Source organism: Rattus norvegicus, chromosome 18 (genome assembly GCF_021556685.1).
Source record: "Rattus norvegicus strain SHRSP/BbbUtx chromosome 18, alternate assembly SHRSP_T2T, whole genome shotgun sequence".
Lineage (NCBI taxonomy): Eukaryota > Metazoa > Chordata > Mammalia > Rodentia > Muridae > Rattus > Rattus norvegicus.
In genome coordinates this window covers 35,542,501-35,562,536 of record NC_141551.1, presented here as the reverse complement: position 1 = coordinate 35,562,536, position 20,036 = coordinate 35,542,501, and the positions used below count along the sequence as shown (strand labels likewise).

Genomic DNA, 20,036 nt, shown 5'->3' with positions numbered 1-20,036 from the left:
TATGATATGACTGATGATGTGTTGATTATTTATTATTGGACTTAGGAGCTTTCCAGCCAAAATCTAAAATTATAGACATAACAATGGATAAAATAGCTACTTCTGTTATATCTATAGTTTTATGTTATACAAGTACAATTGTTGAGGTCTGTACCCAGCAGTCTTACTGCACTATTTATGTATTCTGTGATGCATATATGTCTTAAGTTATTCGATATTTCAGTGTGCTTTAAGTCATTCAATATTTATTGAGATTTTATTTTTAAATTAAGCTAAAAATAAAATAAAAATAAATTGTATTTAAGATAAAACATTTCTCATAGTACTTATAAACTCGTATTTTCCATTAAAAGTCCTCCTACGAAGAAAGCAATCACAGGATGGAGGGAGGAAGGGAGATGGGTGGGGAGGGAAACATGATCAGTGTTGGGCGGGTGGGAAGGTGAGGACTGAATCCCTGAGAGGGCCAGCAGAAAGAATGGAAATAGGCAACCTCTGAAGGTAGAAGGTGGGGGACCCTCCAGAATGTACCAGGGACCTGTGAGGTGAGAGAGTCTCAAGACTCAAAGGGAGGAACCTTAGATGAAATGTCCTACAGTGGGCAGTGGAAACTTGTAGAGCCCACCTCCAGCAGGGCATCAATTGAGGGATGGGGTTTCCATCCTACAGTCAAAAACTGTGACCTATAATTTTTCCTGTCTGAAAGAACTACAGGGACAAAAATGGAGAAGAGCCTGAGGAAAAGAGGGTCCAGTGACAGGCCCAAAGTGGGATCCAGCTCAAGGGGAGGTCCTAAGGCCTGACGCTATTACTCACAAAAGGGGACCCATCATGAGTGTCCTCCAAAAGACCCAACGAGCAACTGAAAGAGACAGATGCAGATATTTACACCCAACCAATTGGTTGAAGCAGCTGACCCTTTGGTTGAATTAGGGAAAAGCTGAAAGAAGCTGAGGAGGAGGGAGGTCTTGTAGGAGGACCAGCAGTCTCAATAAACCTAGACACACAAGATCTCTCAAACACTGGACCAGGCAGCATACACCAGCTGATATGAGGCCCCCAACACATGTACAGCAGAGGACTGTCAGCTCTGGGTTCAGTCAGAGAAGATGCACCTAACCCTCAAGAGACTGGAGGTCCCAGAGAGGGAGGAGGTCAGGGGTGGGGTGGGGAGTAGGAACATCCTCATGGAGATGGGGGTGCATTATATGGGATGTGGAACAGTCAGAGGGCGAACCGGGAGGGGAATAAAGTCTGGAGTGTAAACAAATTTTTTAAAAAGTCCTCCTACATATAAGAAATAAATATATGAATTTTAAAGTTCTTAAATTTTTAGTGTACTTTGATATGTCATAATTTTATAACTTATTACACAGTCTTACATCAGATAGTGAAATTTTGGTAGCTAATTTATACTTTTGTACATTTTAATTTTGCAATCTGTTATCTGGATGGAAGATTATGCACACGTTCTCTCTCTCTCTCTCTCTCTCTCTCTCTCTCACACACACACACACACACACACAACTTTACAAGTTGACAATATGTCTTAAATATGAGAACAATTCTTACAGACAAAGCAAACATTAGGAAATAATAAGTAAATAGACATTGCATAGTCAATGGCGAGTAAATTTTCATAGGCACCCTTTTAAAAATGTAAATATTTAAAAATATTTTCCTATAGTCTAATATTTACATAACAAATTTCACATTTGCATTTGAGTATGTCATTGAACTACAATGCCTCTAGGCAACAAATGTCTAAGAAAATCATGATTAGAATAGAAAGCAATCAGATGTGGTTTCCAACACTCTTCACCTTGGTCATGCCTAACACAAATTAGAAACCAGTAGCCACATAGTATTCATACTATGGTACCTCTGTAAAGTGAAAATTTGCACTGACACTTACTCTGCATTTAATTTTAGCCTATTGGATCACAGAAACTGGGGCAGGTCCTGAAGAAAAGAAAAGCAACATTTGCAGAACACAATTACAACTTGGTGCAGAATGCCTCTTGTTTTCCCTCTCTAGCATAGCAACTGTTTATTTCTGTGTCGTTGATCAACAAATAGAAATGGAGCTTCTGTAATTCTCTCAAATATATTCAGCCTCTCATTGATCCAGAATTGTGGTTTATACTTTCTGACTTCATGTCTACATTTTTCTAGCAGTCCTGCTATGCATCACATAAATACTCTGATATTTCTCAATAAAATATGAAAATTGTGGATACATTATTTGACTAATTGTGTGCTTGCACTTCTCTTTGGGTTTCCAATATAAATTATTGGGAAATCTTGGAAACACTTAAGGGATACTGTTTCCTACCTATTAATCTTAAAGTAGAACTCAGGGAATGAGGCATTCCAGGGTACAGTCTAGACAAGGAGCAATTTATTAAAAGAAAAATAAATTCAAAGGAAAATACCTTGGCAAGAAGTCACAGCCAGTGCATTTATATTGTCTAGATCTACAGATAACCATAATGTTTTCAGTGAAAAAATTGTTTGCCATTTTCCCAGATCCTCCCAAATTTTACTATCAGCTACTTATACCTTTGTCTAGTTTCCACTTAGGAAGAATCGTGGATATGCTCTAGTTTGTAGGGCCAGAAAGATTTGAGGGGTTGGGATATACTTTTCATGTTTATCTTATTTGTGTGCCTTTCCCTGTATATTAATTAGTTTAAACTCAAGGGAATGCTAAATGAAAATTACTTCAGAAAATATTATATGGAACTTTCCTTTCCAGTTCCAAATGTATTCTCAGTTAAAGAAAAATGGTTTGTTCTTAATGATGCCTGTAACATTCGGTCAGCTTAACAAGAGTCCCAGTGTTCTGAAGACACATACCTTAGAATTGGAGTGAAGTAAATTACGATTTTCTTCACTTTAGGATATGAATGTCTGATGTTACTTTTGCAAGTTCCACCTTTCCAAGAATGAAGGACTCTTTGTACTGGCCATACTGGCCAAAGATTGTGCTTGAAAGCAAATCATTAGGAAATTCACTTCTTTGTGTGCTTGGAGGATGGCTCAGTTGATGTAGTGCTTGCTGCACACACATAAAGTATGAGTTCACATCCCCAGAACTCATGCTAAAAGCTGGGTGAACAAATGAAGTGATAACGCCAGTGCTGGAAGACAGAGACAAGAGAATGCTAGAGGTTGCAGTTCAGTTAATACAGGTTAATACCTGCTCAGCGTCTGCGGGTTCATTGAAAGATCCTGTAATCAAGATTGACCTCTCACCTCCACACACATGCACACGCTGAGAAACATTGACACAGACAAATACAACATACAGATAAATAAACAAATAATCATATATTTAGCAGAGAAAATGGTCTTCACAGTAGAATGATAATCTCAATACATGACTGACTGTAAAGCTTTGTAAGTAGCACACACTTCAGGGCAGTGCATATTACTCCAAAGTAAAACAATAAAATAAGGTGAAAATTTTATAAATTCTACCTAGTGAATACATGGGTGTTTACTAGATTACTGTCTGTCTTCCTATATTTTTAAAACTGTAATTGAAAAGGAAGGAGAGGGAAATATTGGATTCACTGTTGTTATTTTATCTTTGAAGAGTAAAAAGTAGGGGATTTTTCTATCAAACAAAACTTAGATTGTTATAGTAATAATATCAACTTGATGTGGCTAACTTATAAATGGATTGTGACCATGAGTTTTAATTGGAAAAATTAATCAAATAATAAACTAAGTAAAAGCTTAGAAATATAGTAAATGCTTCAACTGGCAGGTAGTTGAGTAGTAACTCAGTTCATTGTCTGTCTCCTATGTAGAGATCTTTATTTCAGAGTGTCAGTTGTGCCTGTGAGTTTGCACCATGAGGACAAGAACAGGAGAGCACAGGAAGTGAGTGTCCATTTTATCATCACAGTCGGCAGCTACTCAGCATTTGTCGCTCCTCACTAAAGGCAAAATCTGCATTTGCACTACCTTTGAAGCATTTGAGGATGATAAAAATCAAGAAGGCATGCTCATCAAAGAGCAGTGGAAAGGAAATTCCAACCATGCCCCACCTGGTGAGTAATCGTGTCATGTCCTATTACCTAGTTGTCTGGCGGAAAGGACTTACCTTGAGCACCTTTGTAAGCCCTCACTTCACATCCTTGTCACAGCAACCCTTCCCCCACTCGGCTGTCCAGCTGCAGAGGTGCCTGAGGCTCTGGGCTGACAAGGAAAATGACTTCAGTCTTTTTTCACTTCATATTTTCAGCACTGTGTCTTCCCAGTTGAGTAGGCTATTCTAGTTTAGATCAATAATTCTCCATAAGCAATTTTCTTCATGCTCAATTCATGTATTTTTAGCTAAAATACCACTCCAGGCACACATTTAAGAATAATATTATTTATGATTATAAAAGTAACTCATACTACTTAATACACTTTAAAATACACAAATGCATAAAGAAACTTAAAGCTACCTACAATCTTATTGACGTGCTCTCTAATAATATAATAGTTCATATGTATCCTTATAGTCTTTTTGCCTACAGGAATATGTTTAAAAACAAAGAAATGCATGAAGAACATAAAAGGATCCAGTAATCTTACTGATTTACTCACTAACGACACAGTTTTATACTTTTACAGTGATACCTACACGAATATTGTAAATATTTAATAGGAAATTCATAAGGTTGATGGAGGTATATGGAAGATAGTGATGATTTTCATGATCTATCCCAAACATACAGTGTTTTTCATTTTCCTCTCGACAATTCTGCAAAGCTAAAGGTAGACAACATGGTCAGTGTAAACTTTGCACATCAACTATGTGCCTGTCACTGGCAAAACAGAAGGAACTGATCTTCAGTGCTTACTGTACATCAGGAGGAGCAGCAAACATTTTGTAAACACTGCCTCATTTATATTTAGTGTTCCTAGAAAATTAAGGGTTTTTTTTTACTTCTTTGTCCATAAAAGATGGAAAAGATGCTATGTTTCAGATTTTTAGAACCAAGGGAGATGGGTTATATTTAGAAATAGTTAAATTCATTGTCAAAATCGTACAGCTGCTACTGTCGCCTGGAGTTGCCCACTGCTAGCTGTGCTCAACTGTACTGGACTCTTCATCCTTGCTGTCAACTGTGAGTCCTTGGGCTTGTATCTCCTTTGAGCTGTTTGTACACACAGTTTCAAAAACAGCAGGGAACTTTTAGACTCTGACCAGGAACGAGAAAGAATTTGGCTCTAAGGTTCCCCAGTTGCTCAAAATATTGTAGGATACAAACCTAGGCATTCAGGATTCTGAGGCAGGACGGTCACAAGTTCAAGGCCAGCCTGAGATAAATAAGATATATGTATGTTCCGCCTCCCAAAAGATGAATATTCCCCAAAGAAATATTCCAGGATGTTTTTATGCCATGATTGTGACTTTGACACCATGCTAATACTAGCAACATGTCCTCTCCATTTAGAGGGAAGATGGGGGAACTTCCAGAGATGAGAGCTTCATCTGAAATATATGGTTTCCAGTATCTTGTCCTGAGAAATAAGTCACAGGTAACTCAGTTTTTCATCTGTAATGTCAAGACAGAATGGCTGGATGGGAGACACTGAGTCTTTTATGTGAAAAGCAACACGTGTAATAGAAGCCATGGAACACTTTGAGCTTAGGTATGGACAAACCGGGCTGGAGAGATGGCTCAGCGGTTAAGAGCCCTGACTGCTCTTCCAGAGGTCCTGAGTTCAACTCCCACCAACCACATGGTGGCTCACAACCATCTGTAATGGGATCTGATGCTCTACTCTGGTGTGTCTGAAGACAGCTACAGTATACTTATATATAATAAATAAATAAATCTTAAAAAGAAAAGGAATGGACAAACCAGCAAGGAGACCGCCATAGTGAGCACAGCCAACTTTCATAAGTCTGATTAATTTATCTAAGTTGCAAGACCGTGCATCCCTTCTGGAGGTCGGGACCGTGCTCTTCCATCAAACCTGCTTTCAATACATTGCAACTCTTGTGCTCCATTTTTCTTCGAGTTTCAGGCACTCCTTGCATCTAGTTGTAGTGTAGTTTATGGTTATATAATAAAAACTCTGCAAAAAGAAAACAAGTAAGTTTACTGGTGACTAAGTGCAAGCTATATAACAGGCTGATTTTCCCCTTCGTTTTTGAGCATGTACCCACAGCCTTAATGAGTGTTAAATTTTATATCCTGCTGCTTTTATTTTCTTATATGGACATGGCCTGCTTTGTTTTTATGTAGAATGCATTCTGCGTTTCCTTACAGAGATTTCACTGCTGCCTACTGAAGCATCCTTGTCTTCTGCTGATCTATGGGTAATAGAAGATGCCTCCGGAAGACGTTTCTCTGAAGTTATAATCGGATATGCCATGGACTTTTATCACAAGTCTTCCCAATGCAAAGTGGCATGGGATTTACTGCAGTTACAGGCAATGCAAATTTGATCTGGTGTGACGAGTTTAAAACTCTATTCAGCTGCTGGTGTTACAGAAGTAGCTCACTGTTTGAGGTGTTATTTTGAGTAACTACTTTCCCGGGCAGTGTAGGTTAAACGCCTGCAGACAGGGTGCCATTCTGGTGTGTGATCATCATATTTCTCTTCTTACTAAAAAGATATATGACATAAGCATATATGTCATGCTCTCCCAAGGCTAACACATCTAAGTGACAGGGTATTTCTTTATATGAGTCCTTGTCTCGGAGTTAACTTCTGCCCAAGAACAAGGCAGGCACATACAGTTGGGCTGTTTTCTGACACCTGAATGTTGATCTCGCTGATTAGGAGTTCGCTGAATCTTTTGAGGGAGTTCTACTCTAGAATGATGTTTAAGAGCAATCGGCCTATAGAATGTCTGAGTTTCAGTTTGAATTGCTAGCTTTGAAAGGTGCTTCACTTTTTCCTGCTGGTTATAAAAGGCGGGATGATAATAATATATCAAATCATAATGGGTGATATCAATACATATGAGATTTTTAGCATGACATATTACTCAGAAGCTGAAACTTTCAATAAACTTGTGGGATAAGTGAGCCAGACATGTAGGATAGGGACAAAACCAGTGAAACATGACACGTGCCTAAGGCAACATACTTGCAGAACTCAAGTATGAGTTTAGAAAAGCCATTCTTCTTTCAGTCTTTTAGGTAATACACTTACCTAAACACATGTATGTATACACAGTGGTTGACTTCGAAATGTGATGTTTGGCCAACATGTGCTATTATTGGGTGTGAACATTACATTATGAAGAGTGATGACAGAACAGAACTATAAAAGGAGGGTATATGAGGGTATCTGATGGTCACACAGAGGCAGAGTCAGGCAGATCTTGAAGTTCAAAGCCAGCCTGATCTACAAAATGAATTCCAGGACAGTGAAGACTACACAGAGAAACTATGTCTAGAAAAGAAAGGAGGGTGCAAAGGATACACCTACAGCTGCACGACCTGATGTGCATGCCAAGGAGCAGCATGCATGAACACTTGCAAGTGTGCACCTATGTCAGAATATATCCCTGTCAAAGAAAACTGTATACAATTTGTGCATAACTTGCTACAAGTTAGGACTTCATCAAAACCTGAGCATCTGCACAGAGTCTTTTGGTTGCAAAAAGAAATAAAGATAGCAGACCTGCAGAATCTATTAATGCTACGAACACCACATTGCCAGCAATGTTTTTAATACAGAGCATACAGAGCCTGGCACTATAAATTTCTAGTAGCTTCTTCAGAACTCTATGATGATCTCTCCATTTATTTCCCTTCATTTAGACTGTGTTCCACAGAATAGGGGGCCTGCAAGCGTGTACAGAGCAAAGTTCTAGATCCTGAAGGCATGAAGAGTGACAGAAATGTCACAAGGAAGGGGTTGGGGATTTAGCTCAGCGGTAGAGCACTTGCCTAGCAAGCGCAAGGCCCTGGGTTCGATCCCCAGCTCCAAAAAATAAAAAAATAAAAAAAAAGAAAAGAAAAGAAAAAAAGAAAGAAAGAAATGTCACAAGGGACGAGTTACCTGAGCAACAAATGGCTGTAGCACTGGTTTCTCACATGAAACTCTTGGTCCATCAGTAACCGAGCAGATGCCAAAAGTATGAGGTGCTCAGAGGATGGCTAAGAGATAATGCATCACTTTCAGGGTGGACAGGGTGTTTAGTAAGTATCTTTTCTATTCCCATGTGTATAGGTATGTATGGCTTATGTTAACACAACTGTCCTTGCCTTTAATTCAGGCAAACTTTCATTCCTGTGTGACTGCCATAGTCTTGCTTGCCATATGTGTCATAATCCCTAGAGCTATATCCCACTCTGAACTTGGAGCTTAGTGTTTTGACTCATCAAACACAGTGCAGATGCCTTTGAAGAACACCTGTGTCCACCAAGAAGCCCGATACATATTCACAAACACTGAGTTAGTCTATACAATACAGTCACAAGAGCTCCATAAATGTCCCTCGATGCCATTGTCATCTTTTAAAAAAGGACTCATGGAGCATCTGCTCCATACCTATATATGTGCTACCCACAACATACGAAAAGGTAAGCTAAAAAAACCTAAACTTATGCCTTTGTGGGGCTTGGAGAAGTGGAAGGAAATGGATTCGGAGAGTAAAGTCAGGCATGTAGCATAGTGCAGCTAATGTTGGGCCCAGGGGGAAGCCTTCAGGCCTGGTGAAGGCAGGACCCATCTGTTTGTGCAACAATTCTTCCAGGATTCTCTTAAGAGTAGAAAGGCACTTGATTCGTGTCAGTTGAGTAAACAGTGCATTTCTGAGAGGGACCCAGTCAAAATCAGGGTTCTGTTCCTTCTTGGTGTAGGCTGTGTGTACAGGCGCAAAGCAAACTCTATGGTTTCTGTTTCACATAGAAAGACCTAGGTCAGTGTCTGTGTGGTGGATGTGAGGGAAAGGTTATAAGCAGGTAGACACACTTAGATAAAGTCTCTGGGTATAGGGAATGTGGAATACAAAGCCTTTGTTTTGTCTTGTTTTTTGAGGTAAATCTAGGCTTGCATTTTACCTAAGTATGGGATTCTTAGAGGTGAACGTTGCCTCCAGTCACTATATGAGATATAAGCCTGCAGTTGGTTTGATAGACAAGATATTATCAAAAAAACACTTTGCAAGATAAAATCTGGGAATGTATTGTTGTCTGTGATTCAATGTCATTGTGACTGAAGTGAATTGAAGTTGGGTCAAAAACAGTCTGGGATGGCAAAGGTGAGCTAAGTGTGGGTTCTGGTGAGATAATTACACAATTACTTTTGTAATTGCCAGCAAAGTGAGAGGATTTCCCCTCTCCCCAGCACCTGCATGTATGTACACATATTTGTGCAGGAGCGTGTGCTGAAGGTTTATTTGTAACACAATTCAGGAACTTGTCCTGTGGAGGTGAAGGTTCACGAGGCAGATTCTGGAATCGGGTATAATTTTGAGATTGGATGAGGCAGTATAGGCTGTGGTTAGGGTCAGGAGTCTGTGTAAGTTTGAGTAGTTAACTTCCAGATACAAAGGGCAATTTGCTTTGTATCCACAAGAGGATCAAAGAGTAAGGCAGTGTGTGTGTGTGTGTGTGTGTGTGTGTGTGTGTGTGTGTGTGTGTAAACCAGGAGTTCAAATAGACACACCGAGTTTTTCTGCCCCTGAAGTTTTTCACTTTAATTATTTCTAAGACTTCTGAATTGTATCTAAGTATAAATCAAGTGTCCAGAGCTAGTGTGACCAAGTGAGCGTGTGTCCATACGTGAGTGTGCGACAAGTTTGGACTGGGACTTGGGACGGGAGCTGAGGCTGTAGTAAGGTTGGGGGAGGCCGAGGAGTTGCGGCTGGAGCGGGCGGGCGGTCCCGGGGGCGATCGGAGCTGGGGCTGCGGCTCACTAGCTTGGCTGGTGGGGGACAGGCAGGAACCGGAGCAGCACTGCCGCCTCTGGCGCGAAGGCTCTGGCGCCTCCTCCCGCCCCATCACTGTGGCTCCGTGCGCGCTGCCGGCCGGCCGCTGCTCTCTTCAGCCTCTGAAGAAGAAAGCCTCTGAGCCGCTGTCGCTTGAACCATGGCTTCGGGCCGAAGGGGTTGGGACAGCTCCCACGAGGACGACCTGCCTGTGTACTTGGCCCGGCCGGGCACCACAGATCAGGTCCCACGGCAGAAGTACGGTGGCATGTTCTGCAACGTGGAGGGCGCCTTCGAGAGCAAGACATTGGATTTTGATGCCCTGAGTGTGGGACAGCGCGGCGCCAAAACTCCCCGGAGCAGCCAGGGCAGCGGCCGCGGCGCGGGGAACCGGCCCGGGGTGGAAGGGGACACGCGCAGGGGCCCGGGCCGGGAGGAGAGCAGGGAGCCCGTGCCTGAGTCGCCCAAGCCCGCCGGGGTAGAGATCCGGAGCGCCACTGGCAAGGAGGTCTTGCAGAACCTCGGTCCCAAGGACAAGGTAAGGGAGCCGGGGTCTTCTCCCCGCTGGCACTGGCCAGCCTCAGCCGCCATGGCCTGGGTACAACTTTGTTGCTCACACTTTACAAGGAGATGGGCGACTGGGCTGAGAAAAAGGGCATCCTCCACGGTCACAGGGGTCCCACGCGCCCCCAAATGTAGCATTTTCCTGTGTGTACTGCAAGGATCTCTGGTCCAGGTCCTTATCCCAGTCACCCACCTGCACTCTGGCCTGTTAGTTCTGGGTGGGTGTGTCAACCCTGGTCTGGAAAGGCTTAGCAATTCACAGACTTCCTTTACTTCTGAAGAACCAACAGCACAATTGTCTTCGTTCCCCTTGGCCCCGGATTAAAATTTAATCAAGGTCAACAGGGCAGAGGGCATACTGATGCTTTTAAAAAATATGGGTGACTCTCTGACTCTTCTGAAACTTTTGGGTGTGGGGCTACTAAACATCTGAATCTCAGTGCCTCACTTCTGTCGTAGCATGAAGCTTCACATCTGTGTTTATTAAGAGTATATTTGTGTACATAGCTTGGCACGAGCCTGGGTCTCAAGGGATGCAGCTGTCCCTGTAAAAAAAATATATATTTGAAAATAGACAGGGCATTACGAGTGCATATTAAACTAGCACGAGCTGCCAGCCCCCTGCTGCTCTTACATGTGTCAAAGCTAATTTGTTCTGTGTGTTAGAGACACTCACACCGTACTGAACTGCCTCGGTTTACTGTAATGATTTTATGCTTTAGCTCATAGAAAATCAGAGGCATGGTTTAGACAATTCAGGGTCAGTGTAGATCTGGAAGAGTCAAAGTTCAAATCGTAGCGTTTGAGTTGGGGAACAGTAGTAATCAGATGACCTCACCCTGGTCTAGGTAATGGCTTGTACAGTCCACCCCCCCCCCCATGTATTATTCCTCCCTAATGCCATCATAAATAATATCCTGCAATGGAAATGTCTGCTTCATAGTGATTACGGTTAATAGTCATCCTGCTTTGAGCTGTTTTTCCATTAAAATGCAATGAGGTAGTGAAAGGACAGCTTATCTCTCCCTGGCTCAATTTTTGATAGTTTAAAACAAAACAAAACAAAACAAAACAAAACAAAACAAAACAAAAAAACCCAACAACTTTTAAGTATCGTTTCTAACTAGGGAAAGCAAAACCTGAAGCTTGTCCTGCAGAGAGAGCTCCTTTGTCAGACAATGTCAGTAAGCCTTGGAATTACCCATCTGATTCATGATGTTCCCATCTTCCTTTGAGCATGAGACTCCTGTAGGTCCAGCCCACTAGCCCTTTTAAGAGAGGCTTCTGGTGTATAAGAAAGATTTCTCAACAGAAGACTAACCCTTTACAGAAAGCTAATTGCTCCTGTACATGTCTAACTTCATGACTCTTAAAATGTTCCTTTCCTGGCAGAAGAGGGAAGAAGGGAGTGGAAAAGGCCAGAAACAATTGCTGTGAGTCAGTATATTCCCCTAGCTGGAACACCCCTGATGTAAGCCAGATAATATGCTTGGTTTGCATGGTAACTAGAGAAAGGGAAAATGGTCTTCCGTTAAACCCAGCAATTCTCTCGTTTTTGTTCCCTTTCACAAACTCTATACTTTTTGGCTCTTAATTGAAAAATAATAATACGACTTAGACATCAGCAGGGTTTCTAGAGCTACATGGGTTTTTAAGTTCAGGCTTGCTGTCTGCTTCATGCGGGCCATGTCATTATCTCTAATTTTCTTTAATCACACTGTTTTAAAAAGCACACACACACAGGGGTTATCTAGTTCTGTACTTAAGGTTATTCCTTAAAGCTGTGTGCTTGGGGTTATCTCTGTGCCTGGGATGCCTGGCACACCGGAGGTGTTTAAGGCATGTTTGATATTAAAATTCCTTATGTAAAACATCTGTTTTGCTAGACTGGTGCAAAATGACATCTGCACTGGCCCAAATATTTGCTGTCTCTAACTCACTACCTCATAGAGCAAGTTTTAGACATCTTAGAGTGGAAAACTAACAAATTTGCCTCCCTATAGAGTATCTGCAGTTTATTCTTAAGAAAAATAAGCATTTCCTCATTCCAAGACATTTAAAAGATTTTAAGTATATGGGTTTGACCCTTATGTCTGTCTACAAATGAAATTGGGTAAGGGCATGGTAAGAAGAGCTAGGCCTCTTGGTTTAACAAATGGTTCAACAAAACAATTACAACCATTTTTTTTTTGGCACCTGCCAGTTGTCTACAAGGGTCACAAGGGAAGTTGTGTTCACCATTGTCCTTCAGAGACCATTTCTACACATCACCAATGGGAACAGTCTAACTAGCGAGCTGCACAGACATGGGAACTTCCTTGCACAAGTAATGAGTATGACGGAAGCTCGCTTTTTATTGGTTAAAGCAAACACATGACCTTAGAGGAACTAGATGAACACATGCTTACCACTATCCTGTAAGACTGTAAACAACTTCTAAACAACTCTAGTATCTTCCAAAAACTAGTGATAGACTACTGGGAGGAAGGTTGACTCCTTCTCTTCACCAAATATGTAACTGAAGTCTGTAACCAAGACTCCTTATGCTCTAGGTTTTTCATCTACATGGTGGTAATAACACTGACTACTTTGTTTACAATTAGAACTTAGTATATATTACGTTACTACTCAACTTCACTTATTTTTATATTTGAAGACTCTCTCTCTCTCTCTCTCTCTGTGTGTGTGTGTGTGTGTGTGTGTGTGTGTGGGTGGGTGTGGGTGTGTGTGTGCGCGCGCGTGAGCACAAGTATGTGTATGAACTCTATCTGTTTTTGTCTCTTTCCCTGCCTGTGAGCGCTTTCTCTAAGGTCTTGTTGTATAGCTCAGAGTAGGTAGAACTTATTTCATACTCCTTAAACTTGTAATGACCTTCCTGCCTCTGCCTCTGCCTCTGCTTCCTGCCTCAGTGCTTGGGTATAAGTATCTTATCCTTATTAGTCTCAGTATCCATAGCTTCCTAGCCTTCCTCCCGTAGTTGCATTCCCATGTTGTGACTTGTTTCTCAGGCTATGCCATAGTGAATACATTTTCTTCTGAAAAGACAGTACCTTGGCTTAAGAGCTGAATCTGGAGCTCCAGATGGGATGCAGCCATAGCAAAGTGCATTAGGCTGCTTAATTTTCTGGATTTACATGCAGCATATGCTTGTGTTGTACAAGATTACAGCTAGTGATTAATTACCTGTGTCTTATTGTCTTCAGAGTAAGCTCCTTGTTACTCAAGCTTTCAGAAACTCTTTCTCATAAGCTCCTCTGATGCTGAAATGGCCTATTTCATGATGGTAGGTGGATAAAAAAAAACAAAACAAAACTATAGAATCTTATTTTCTTCCTTATAGATTTTCCATGTTCTTTGCTCCTTCCTGTAATTAGTCAGTCCTTTTCAAGCTGTATTTATGACACACTACCAGCTTTGTGTCATCTACAGCCATCGTAGCAAGTACTAACTTTTATGTGTTTCTTTTTCCAAGAAATGATTGCATACATCAGGAAGTTGAAACAGACACCAAATAATCCCGACCACACAGATGATAAGTAGAGAGAAGCAGAACCCAAACACTTGACTTTTCTTGTCAGTGCTTTTTGTGGACAGTGAGAGGCGTTATTATTTTAATTTCAACAGCCTAAGCATTGTGCTAGCTCCTGGCACATCAAGATAATACCAGGCAAGAACAGATCTTCCATCAATGCCACCAAAAAGCCTGCTATCCTGTCACTTGCTCATTACTCAGAGAACCTTTGAGATGCGTCGCTCAACCCATGAGCACAGTTGGTGCAAGATTTTTATTGGTCCACGTCCATCTAAACCTATTAAAAGATTATTGAAAGGATGCTGATTTAAAAAAAAAAACGAGATGCATTTTGTCTCTGACATACTAACTACTACACCCTTCTTAGGGAAATACTCATATTTAGCAAATTATGAGTAGGTTCATTAACAAGTGTTTGGCAGAATAAAAAATGTAAAAATATTTCTATATTATATAGGGAATGCCCAATTGTTAGTATCAGCTGTCGCTACAAGCTAATATTCTGTTTCTAGAGCTAGGTGCAAATGTGCTTAAGTTTTTCTCGTGATAAATACTCACACTGCCAAAGTCTTCCAAAATTGAATAATACTTATAGTATGACACTAAGTGCATAGGAAGGCAATTTTAAGTAAAAAGTGTGTGTTTTAATCATTTCTTTTTTTTATTAACTTGAGTATTTCTTATATACATTTCAAGTGTTATTCCCTTTCCCAGGTTTTAATCATTTCTTAAGCTGTTTTTTTCCACTTAAGTGTAATGTTCAAAGCAACAAGAAAATTACCGAGAGGAGAAGAATTATGACACAGTGTCTGCAAGAACAAATGATACCTCAAAGGCTTTGTCATCCAGGAAAACAAAGCCATGGCATTTTGATTGCATGGGTTTGCTAGTGACTCAGTTCCAGGGATCTTGGCTCATTGCTACTTCCCTGGTTCTAATGTGAGGCTCTTCTGTACAAGATGTTTCCCCTATGAAGTCAGCCACGGCTCTGTGGGTAGAAGGGAGAACATGATTAGGTTAAAATGTGAACCCTTAACTTTGTCGTTTCTGGGTTTTAAGAGTTGGTTGGTGTGCCCTTCCTTGCCCAGCAAAAAGAATGGCTGCTGGAAATAGAAGCCCAGACTTATAAAGAAAGGCATCTTGTGTTGGAGCCCAAGCCCAGGAGTACAAATGATTTATATGGGCGTACTCTAACAAAGGAGAGAGTAGATGTTGCCTAGGGGAAAGTGATCTTGCTGTGCCAATGGACAGGATAAGCTTGAGTCCTGTGTGCCTGGACCCAAACCTGAAGTATTTGAAAACTCTATGCACTCTGGTTGTTTGACAGTAGGTTTTGAGGAACATGCAAAACATGTCTTCTAAGTAATGCTGCAATTGGCAGAGTTCCCTCAAACTAATGCTCCCTGGAAACCTGGTTTTGCTGACTGCTGTGGTAATGAATAAGATGGCTGGAGTGGTGTCTGTTAGGATTTCCGTCAGTGACTCCTGTAGCTGATACTGGTTATGACTTATTTCTGCTGGGCATCACTCTGTAGAAATGTGCCCGTGAGATGAGACAAAACTTACTAGGCGTAGGAAGCTGACTGAGAGGAGTAGGAACTGAAGCTCCACTTCTGCTTGGCTGGATTAAACTTTCTAGATTAAGCTTCTAGGAAAATAATGTTAAGATATATCTCTGTTCTCTATGTGTTCTTGTGGTATTTTGAAAGACACTTCAAACAAAACCAGAAAGGTTATTAGCTGTCTCGGTTTCCAGCCCAACCAATTTACTAGCTGCAGCTTTGCCAACTCTCTGAGCTACAGTTTCCTCCCTCCTAAAATGAGAGAGCTGGTCCAAATAGTCACTATGGTAATGGTGCATAAACCTTTCCGCTTCTGAAGAAAGGTCTTATCTAAAATATTTGTACATGATTGATATTCTGTAGACCTGTGCACACATATATCTATCTATATAATAATAGATGTATATAGTGCAAAAACACACTACATACAGAAGATCATATTTATAGACTATGAGAACCTAAAAACAACAATGTGAACTATAAGAGTGCCCAGTGCAGCAGACAGGACTCAATGGGTAAAGCGCTTGCTGTGCGTGTATGAGGACTTGAGTTTGGAATGCGTTACCCACATAAATTCCAGGTGGGGTAGCATGTGTCTGTAACTCCAGCACTGGACTAAAGAGACAGGGACATTCTAGGGAATCACCGGCAAGGCAGCTATTCAAAACAGTGTTCCAGGTTCGAAGGGAGATGTCTAGAAAAATAAGGTAGTGAGCATTTGAAGAAGATAACTCAAAGTCACACCTGTCTCCACCCTTGCACCCCACAGAGACACACAGACAATATGTGCGTGCACACACAGACACAGACACACACACAGACACACACACGGACACACACACACACACACACACACACACACACAGAGAGGAATTCCAAACTAAATGGGAAGATGCCATATGGTTGCCCACACCCACCTGAGTCTGTAAAATCCCACACCTTTAGTGTGATGATTGTTAGGATCTGAGTCCTCAAAGCAAAGCTCTTATGAATGAGCAGGATTCTCTGTCTATGAAAAAGATCCCGAGATCTGCTTTGGCCTTTCATCACGTGACACCACAAGAAGTCTCCTTCTGTAAGCCAAAAAGCTTGCCTTTGCCAGGCAGGGACTCTGCCTTGATGCTCCACTTTCCTATAAGAAATAAAGTTCTGTTATTTACATGCCACAGAGTTGTACTGTTGTGTTACAGTAGAGTGATGTGATTATGCTACTCAAAAACAAAGAAAATCAAAACAGAGGCATAAAAAACAAAGCCCTAACAAATGCTTAGAGCCAAGATAGGTGAAAGCAATTTGAATATGCTTCTGTCCCCATCTACACACAACAGTCTTTGCTAGCATTGCCCCACACGAGAGTGTTATATTAATAAAGTTATCCTGACACATCCTTAGCACCTAAAAGTCTACAGTATGCAGTAGGATTTACTCTTGGTATTATATATTCCATAGATCCACACAAACTGACAATCATTTCTCTACCATTCTAGCATCTTATACAGTAGTTTCTCTGCCCTAAAAATTCCTTTATGCTGTACCTACTTCCCCATGACCATTTACAACCACTAATCACTGTGTGGTTCAGTCTTCACCTTCCTAGGATTTCAGATACAAGCCACCTCCAAACTCCTGGGGAAAAATCCTAGGACTACCTGGATACTGACATCTATGGGTAAACCAGTCCCTTTAGTCTGCCTTTTTTATTCATTGGTAGGAGACTAATGGATTCAGGAAGCTGCTGTATTTAGGATAATACACTATTGATCCTGTCCATATAAACTGTTTTTATTTTTCAGAGAATTATACAAATGTTAGTTTCCTTCATATCTCTTCATACTTGATATCTCATTTCTTCTTAATACTGAATAATATCCCCTTGTTTGGCCATATCATAGATTGTTTCCCCACTGGAAGAAAGAAAAGTAGTTATAAAGTTTGAAAAGTACATATGTTAGCAGATTTTGTGAGCACAAACATTTTTTATTCATTTGGGTAAATACAAAGGGATATAATTGTTAATCACTTGGCAAGTATATATTTGAGCCTGTGTTGATTTGCATGCTGTCCATCAGTGGGTAAGAGTTCCCGCTCCTCAGAAAATAGCTTTTGAAGTTGTCAGTCTTCTACTCTAACAAATGTAAGGACATCTTGTCATCTTTAACTTTCAATTCTCCAGTGATGTCAGAATTACATGAAGCATCATTTCTTCATCATCTATAGACATCATAGATCTTTTGAGAGAGTCTGTTAAAGTCTCTGGTCGAAGATTTAAACACATCGTGTATATCCTTTCCGTCATGTTTTAAGAATTCTTTGTTTTGAATAACAATCCACCAGATGTGTCTTTTGGAAGTATTTTCTCCCATTGACTTTTTTTCTTGCCTTGGTATTATCTTTCAGAGAGAAAAGTTTTTTTTTTTTTTAAGATTTATTTATTTTATTTATTTGAGTACACTGTAGCTGTTTTCAGACACACCAGAAGAGGGCATCGGATCGCATTACAGATGGTTGTGAGCCACCATGTGGTTGCTAGGAATTGAACTCAGGACCTCTGGAAGAGCAGTCAGTGCTCTTAACCACTGAGCCATCTCACCAGCCCCGAGAGCAAAGTTTTTAATGCCAATGAATCCCACTTTATCAAGTTAGTTCTTTCATGAATTGCAGAGTCAGTATCGTTTCTAAAGCACCATCTAGTTCCCAAGGTCTGTGTTTTCTCGTGTTAACTTGGAGTTTTGGAGTTTTCCACTTCACATTCATGCCTGATCTGTTTGAAATGAATTTATATGAATGAGGTAAAGATTGTATATATTTTTCTCATGGTGTACTGTTGTTTTAGTACCATTTATTAAAAAGACACTCACCTTTCTTCTTTCTATTGTCTTTTCCTCTTTGGAATGATCAATTGACTATGTGTCTGTCTATTTCTAAGCCACTGATTGAGATCGATTGATCCATGTATTTACTCTTTGTCAATCTGTAGCTTCACATATGCATTTTCATATAAACATTACAGTAATTTTAGCAATATCCACAAAATGATTGTCCTGAAATTTAGACATGCATTGAATCTGCTACTGTAAGGTACTGATAAGTTGGCAACATTGAGTCTTTACGTCTATGAAGTTGTATGACTTTTCCATTCATTTATCTCTTACTTCATATCTTTTATTAGCTCTCCTCCTATACATCATATATATTGTTTGATTTGCAGTATTTTATTGGGAATGCTATTGTAATTAATAGTGTTTTATTTAAGTCCAAATGTTCAATGATGTCATATAAGAAAGCAATTGACTTTTATACATAAATCTTGTCTTCTGTATTCCTTATATAATCACTTGTCCTAGGAAGACTCTTTGAGCATCAATTATTTTTATTTTCTTCATAAATGATTGTTATTTGTGGAAAATATGGATTATTTCTGTGAGAATGACTTTTCTGAATACTGTTTGCTGCCTGTAGTTTGTCTTTAAAAATCAGACTTTTGGCCAACCTGTAACAAAATCAATATTGTGCTTTGAGATCATTTATAACTATGTACTCATTCGGCTTATGTTTTTATACCCAGCTGTTTAAGATTAATTGACCTTTAGGAAAAACAATGTTATCAATATTACTTTACTTTGGATGCAATGTATTTTACTCCTACAAGCTAAGCTGGCTGCATTACTGTGATTTTTCCATACTCCCCATTTCTTCTTCATGGTTCATCCATGCCTTTAACTCATAGATATGTATGCGTGTGCGTAAGGTGTGGTGATTAGACATAAAGTGCAAGGCATTGAAAACAATATACCTCCAAATGTTGAAAGCCACATGTGGGTATAATAATATTTAGTTGTGTGTGCTCTGTGCTGAATCTAGATGGTTATAAATGCTCACCTTTTATGAAACTACTGTAAAAGATTAAGACAAATCTCTTGGGTACATGACACCAAGGGTTAGTTTCTTATTTTATTTTGACACCACCTTGGTTTCTTTCTTCCCAATCTGTGTACCTGTATTTCCTTATCTAATTTCAATGTCTAGGCTTCCTCTATACTGATTAATGTGACTGGTAAGAGGACATATTCTCTTATATAACATGCCTTGTGCCTGAGTTTAACAGAAAGGTTTTGTGTTTCTCCCCATTGAGTGTGATGTTAGCTGTTGTTGTTGTTGTTGTTGTTGTTGTTGTTGTGGTTGTTGTTGTTGTTGTTTTGGTATTTTTTTACACAAGTCTTTATCAAGTTGAGGCTATTCTTCCTCTTTTGTGATTTTCCAGAGAGTTTTTTTTTATCATGAATGGTACTAGATTTTTGTAAATTGTTTTTCATGCACTTATGTGATTTTTTTCTTGTATACCCTGTTGTAATTATTTATTACACTGACTGACTTTCAAATGTTAATGAAGCCTTGCACACTTGATGCAAATCGCACTTGATTGTAGTACATAATTATTATTTATATTTATTATTAGATTTGATTTACTAATTTTTGC

General features: G+C 40.1%; 1 protein-coding gene and 1 long non-coding RNA gene across 2 annotated transcripts in view; one reads left to right on the top strand and one right to left on the bottom strand.

Moving 5' to 3' along the window:
• Positions 1-5,870: 5,870 nt before the first annotated feature.
• On the bottom strand, positions 5,871-16,691 carry LOC147999765 (uncharacterized). Its single transcript, XR_015642525.1, has 3 exons — positions 16,477-16,691; positions 14,826-14,985; positions 5,871-6,087 (listed from the first exon to the last, which is right to left on the bottom strand). It is a non-coding gene; the product is annotated as an uncharacterized LOC147999765 (long non-coding RNA).
• The window catches only part of Dpysl3 (dihydropyrimidinase-like 3), a 105,790-nt gene continuing 95,729 nt past the window's right edge, over positions 9,976-20,036 (top strand). Inside the window, 1 exon segment of the mRNA NM_001398556.2 lies at positions 9,976-10,439. Within this exon segment, the coding sequence (NP_001385485.1) occupies positions 10,062-10,439 (378 nt within the window). The 5' untranslated portion in view covers positions 9,976-10,061.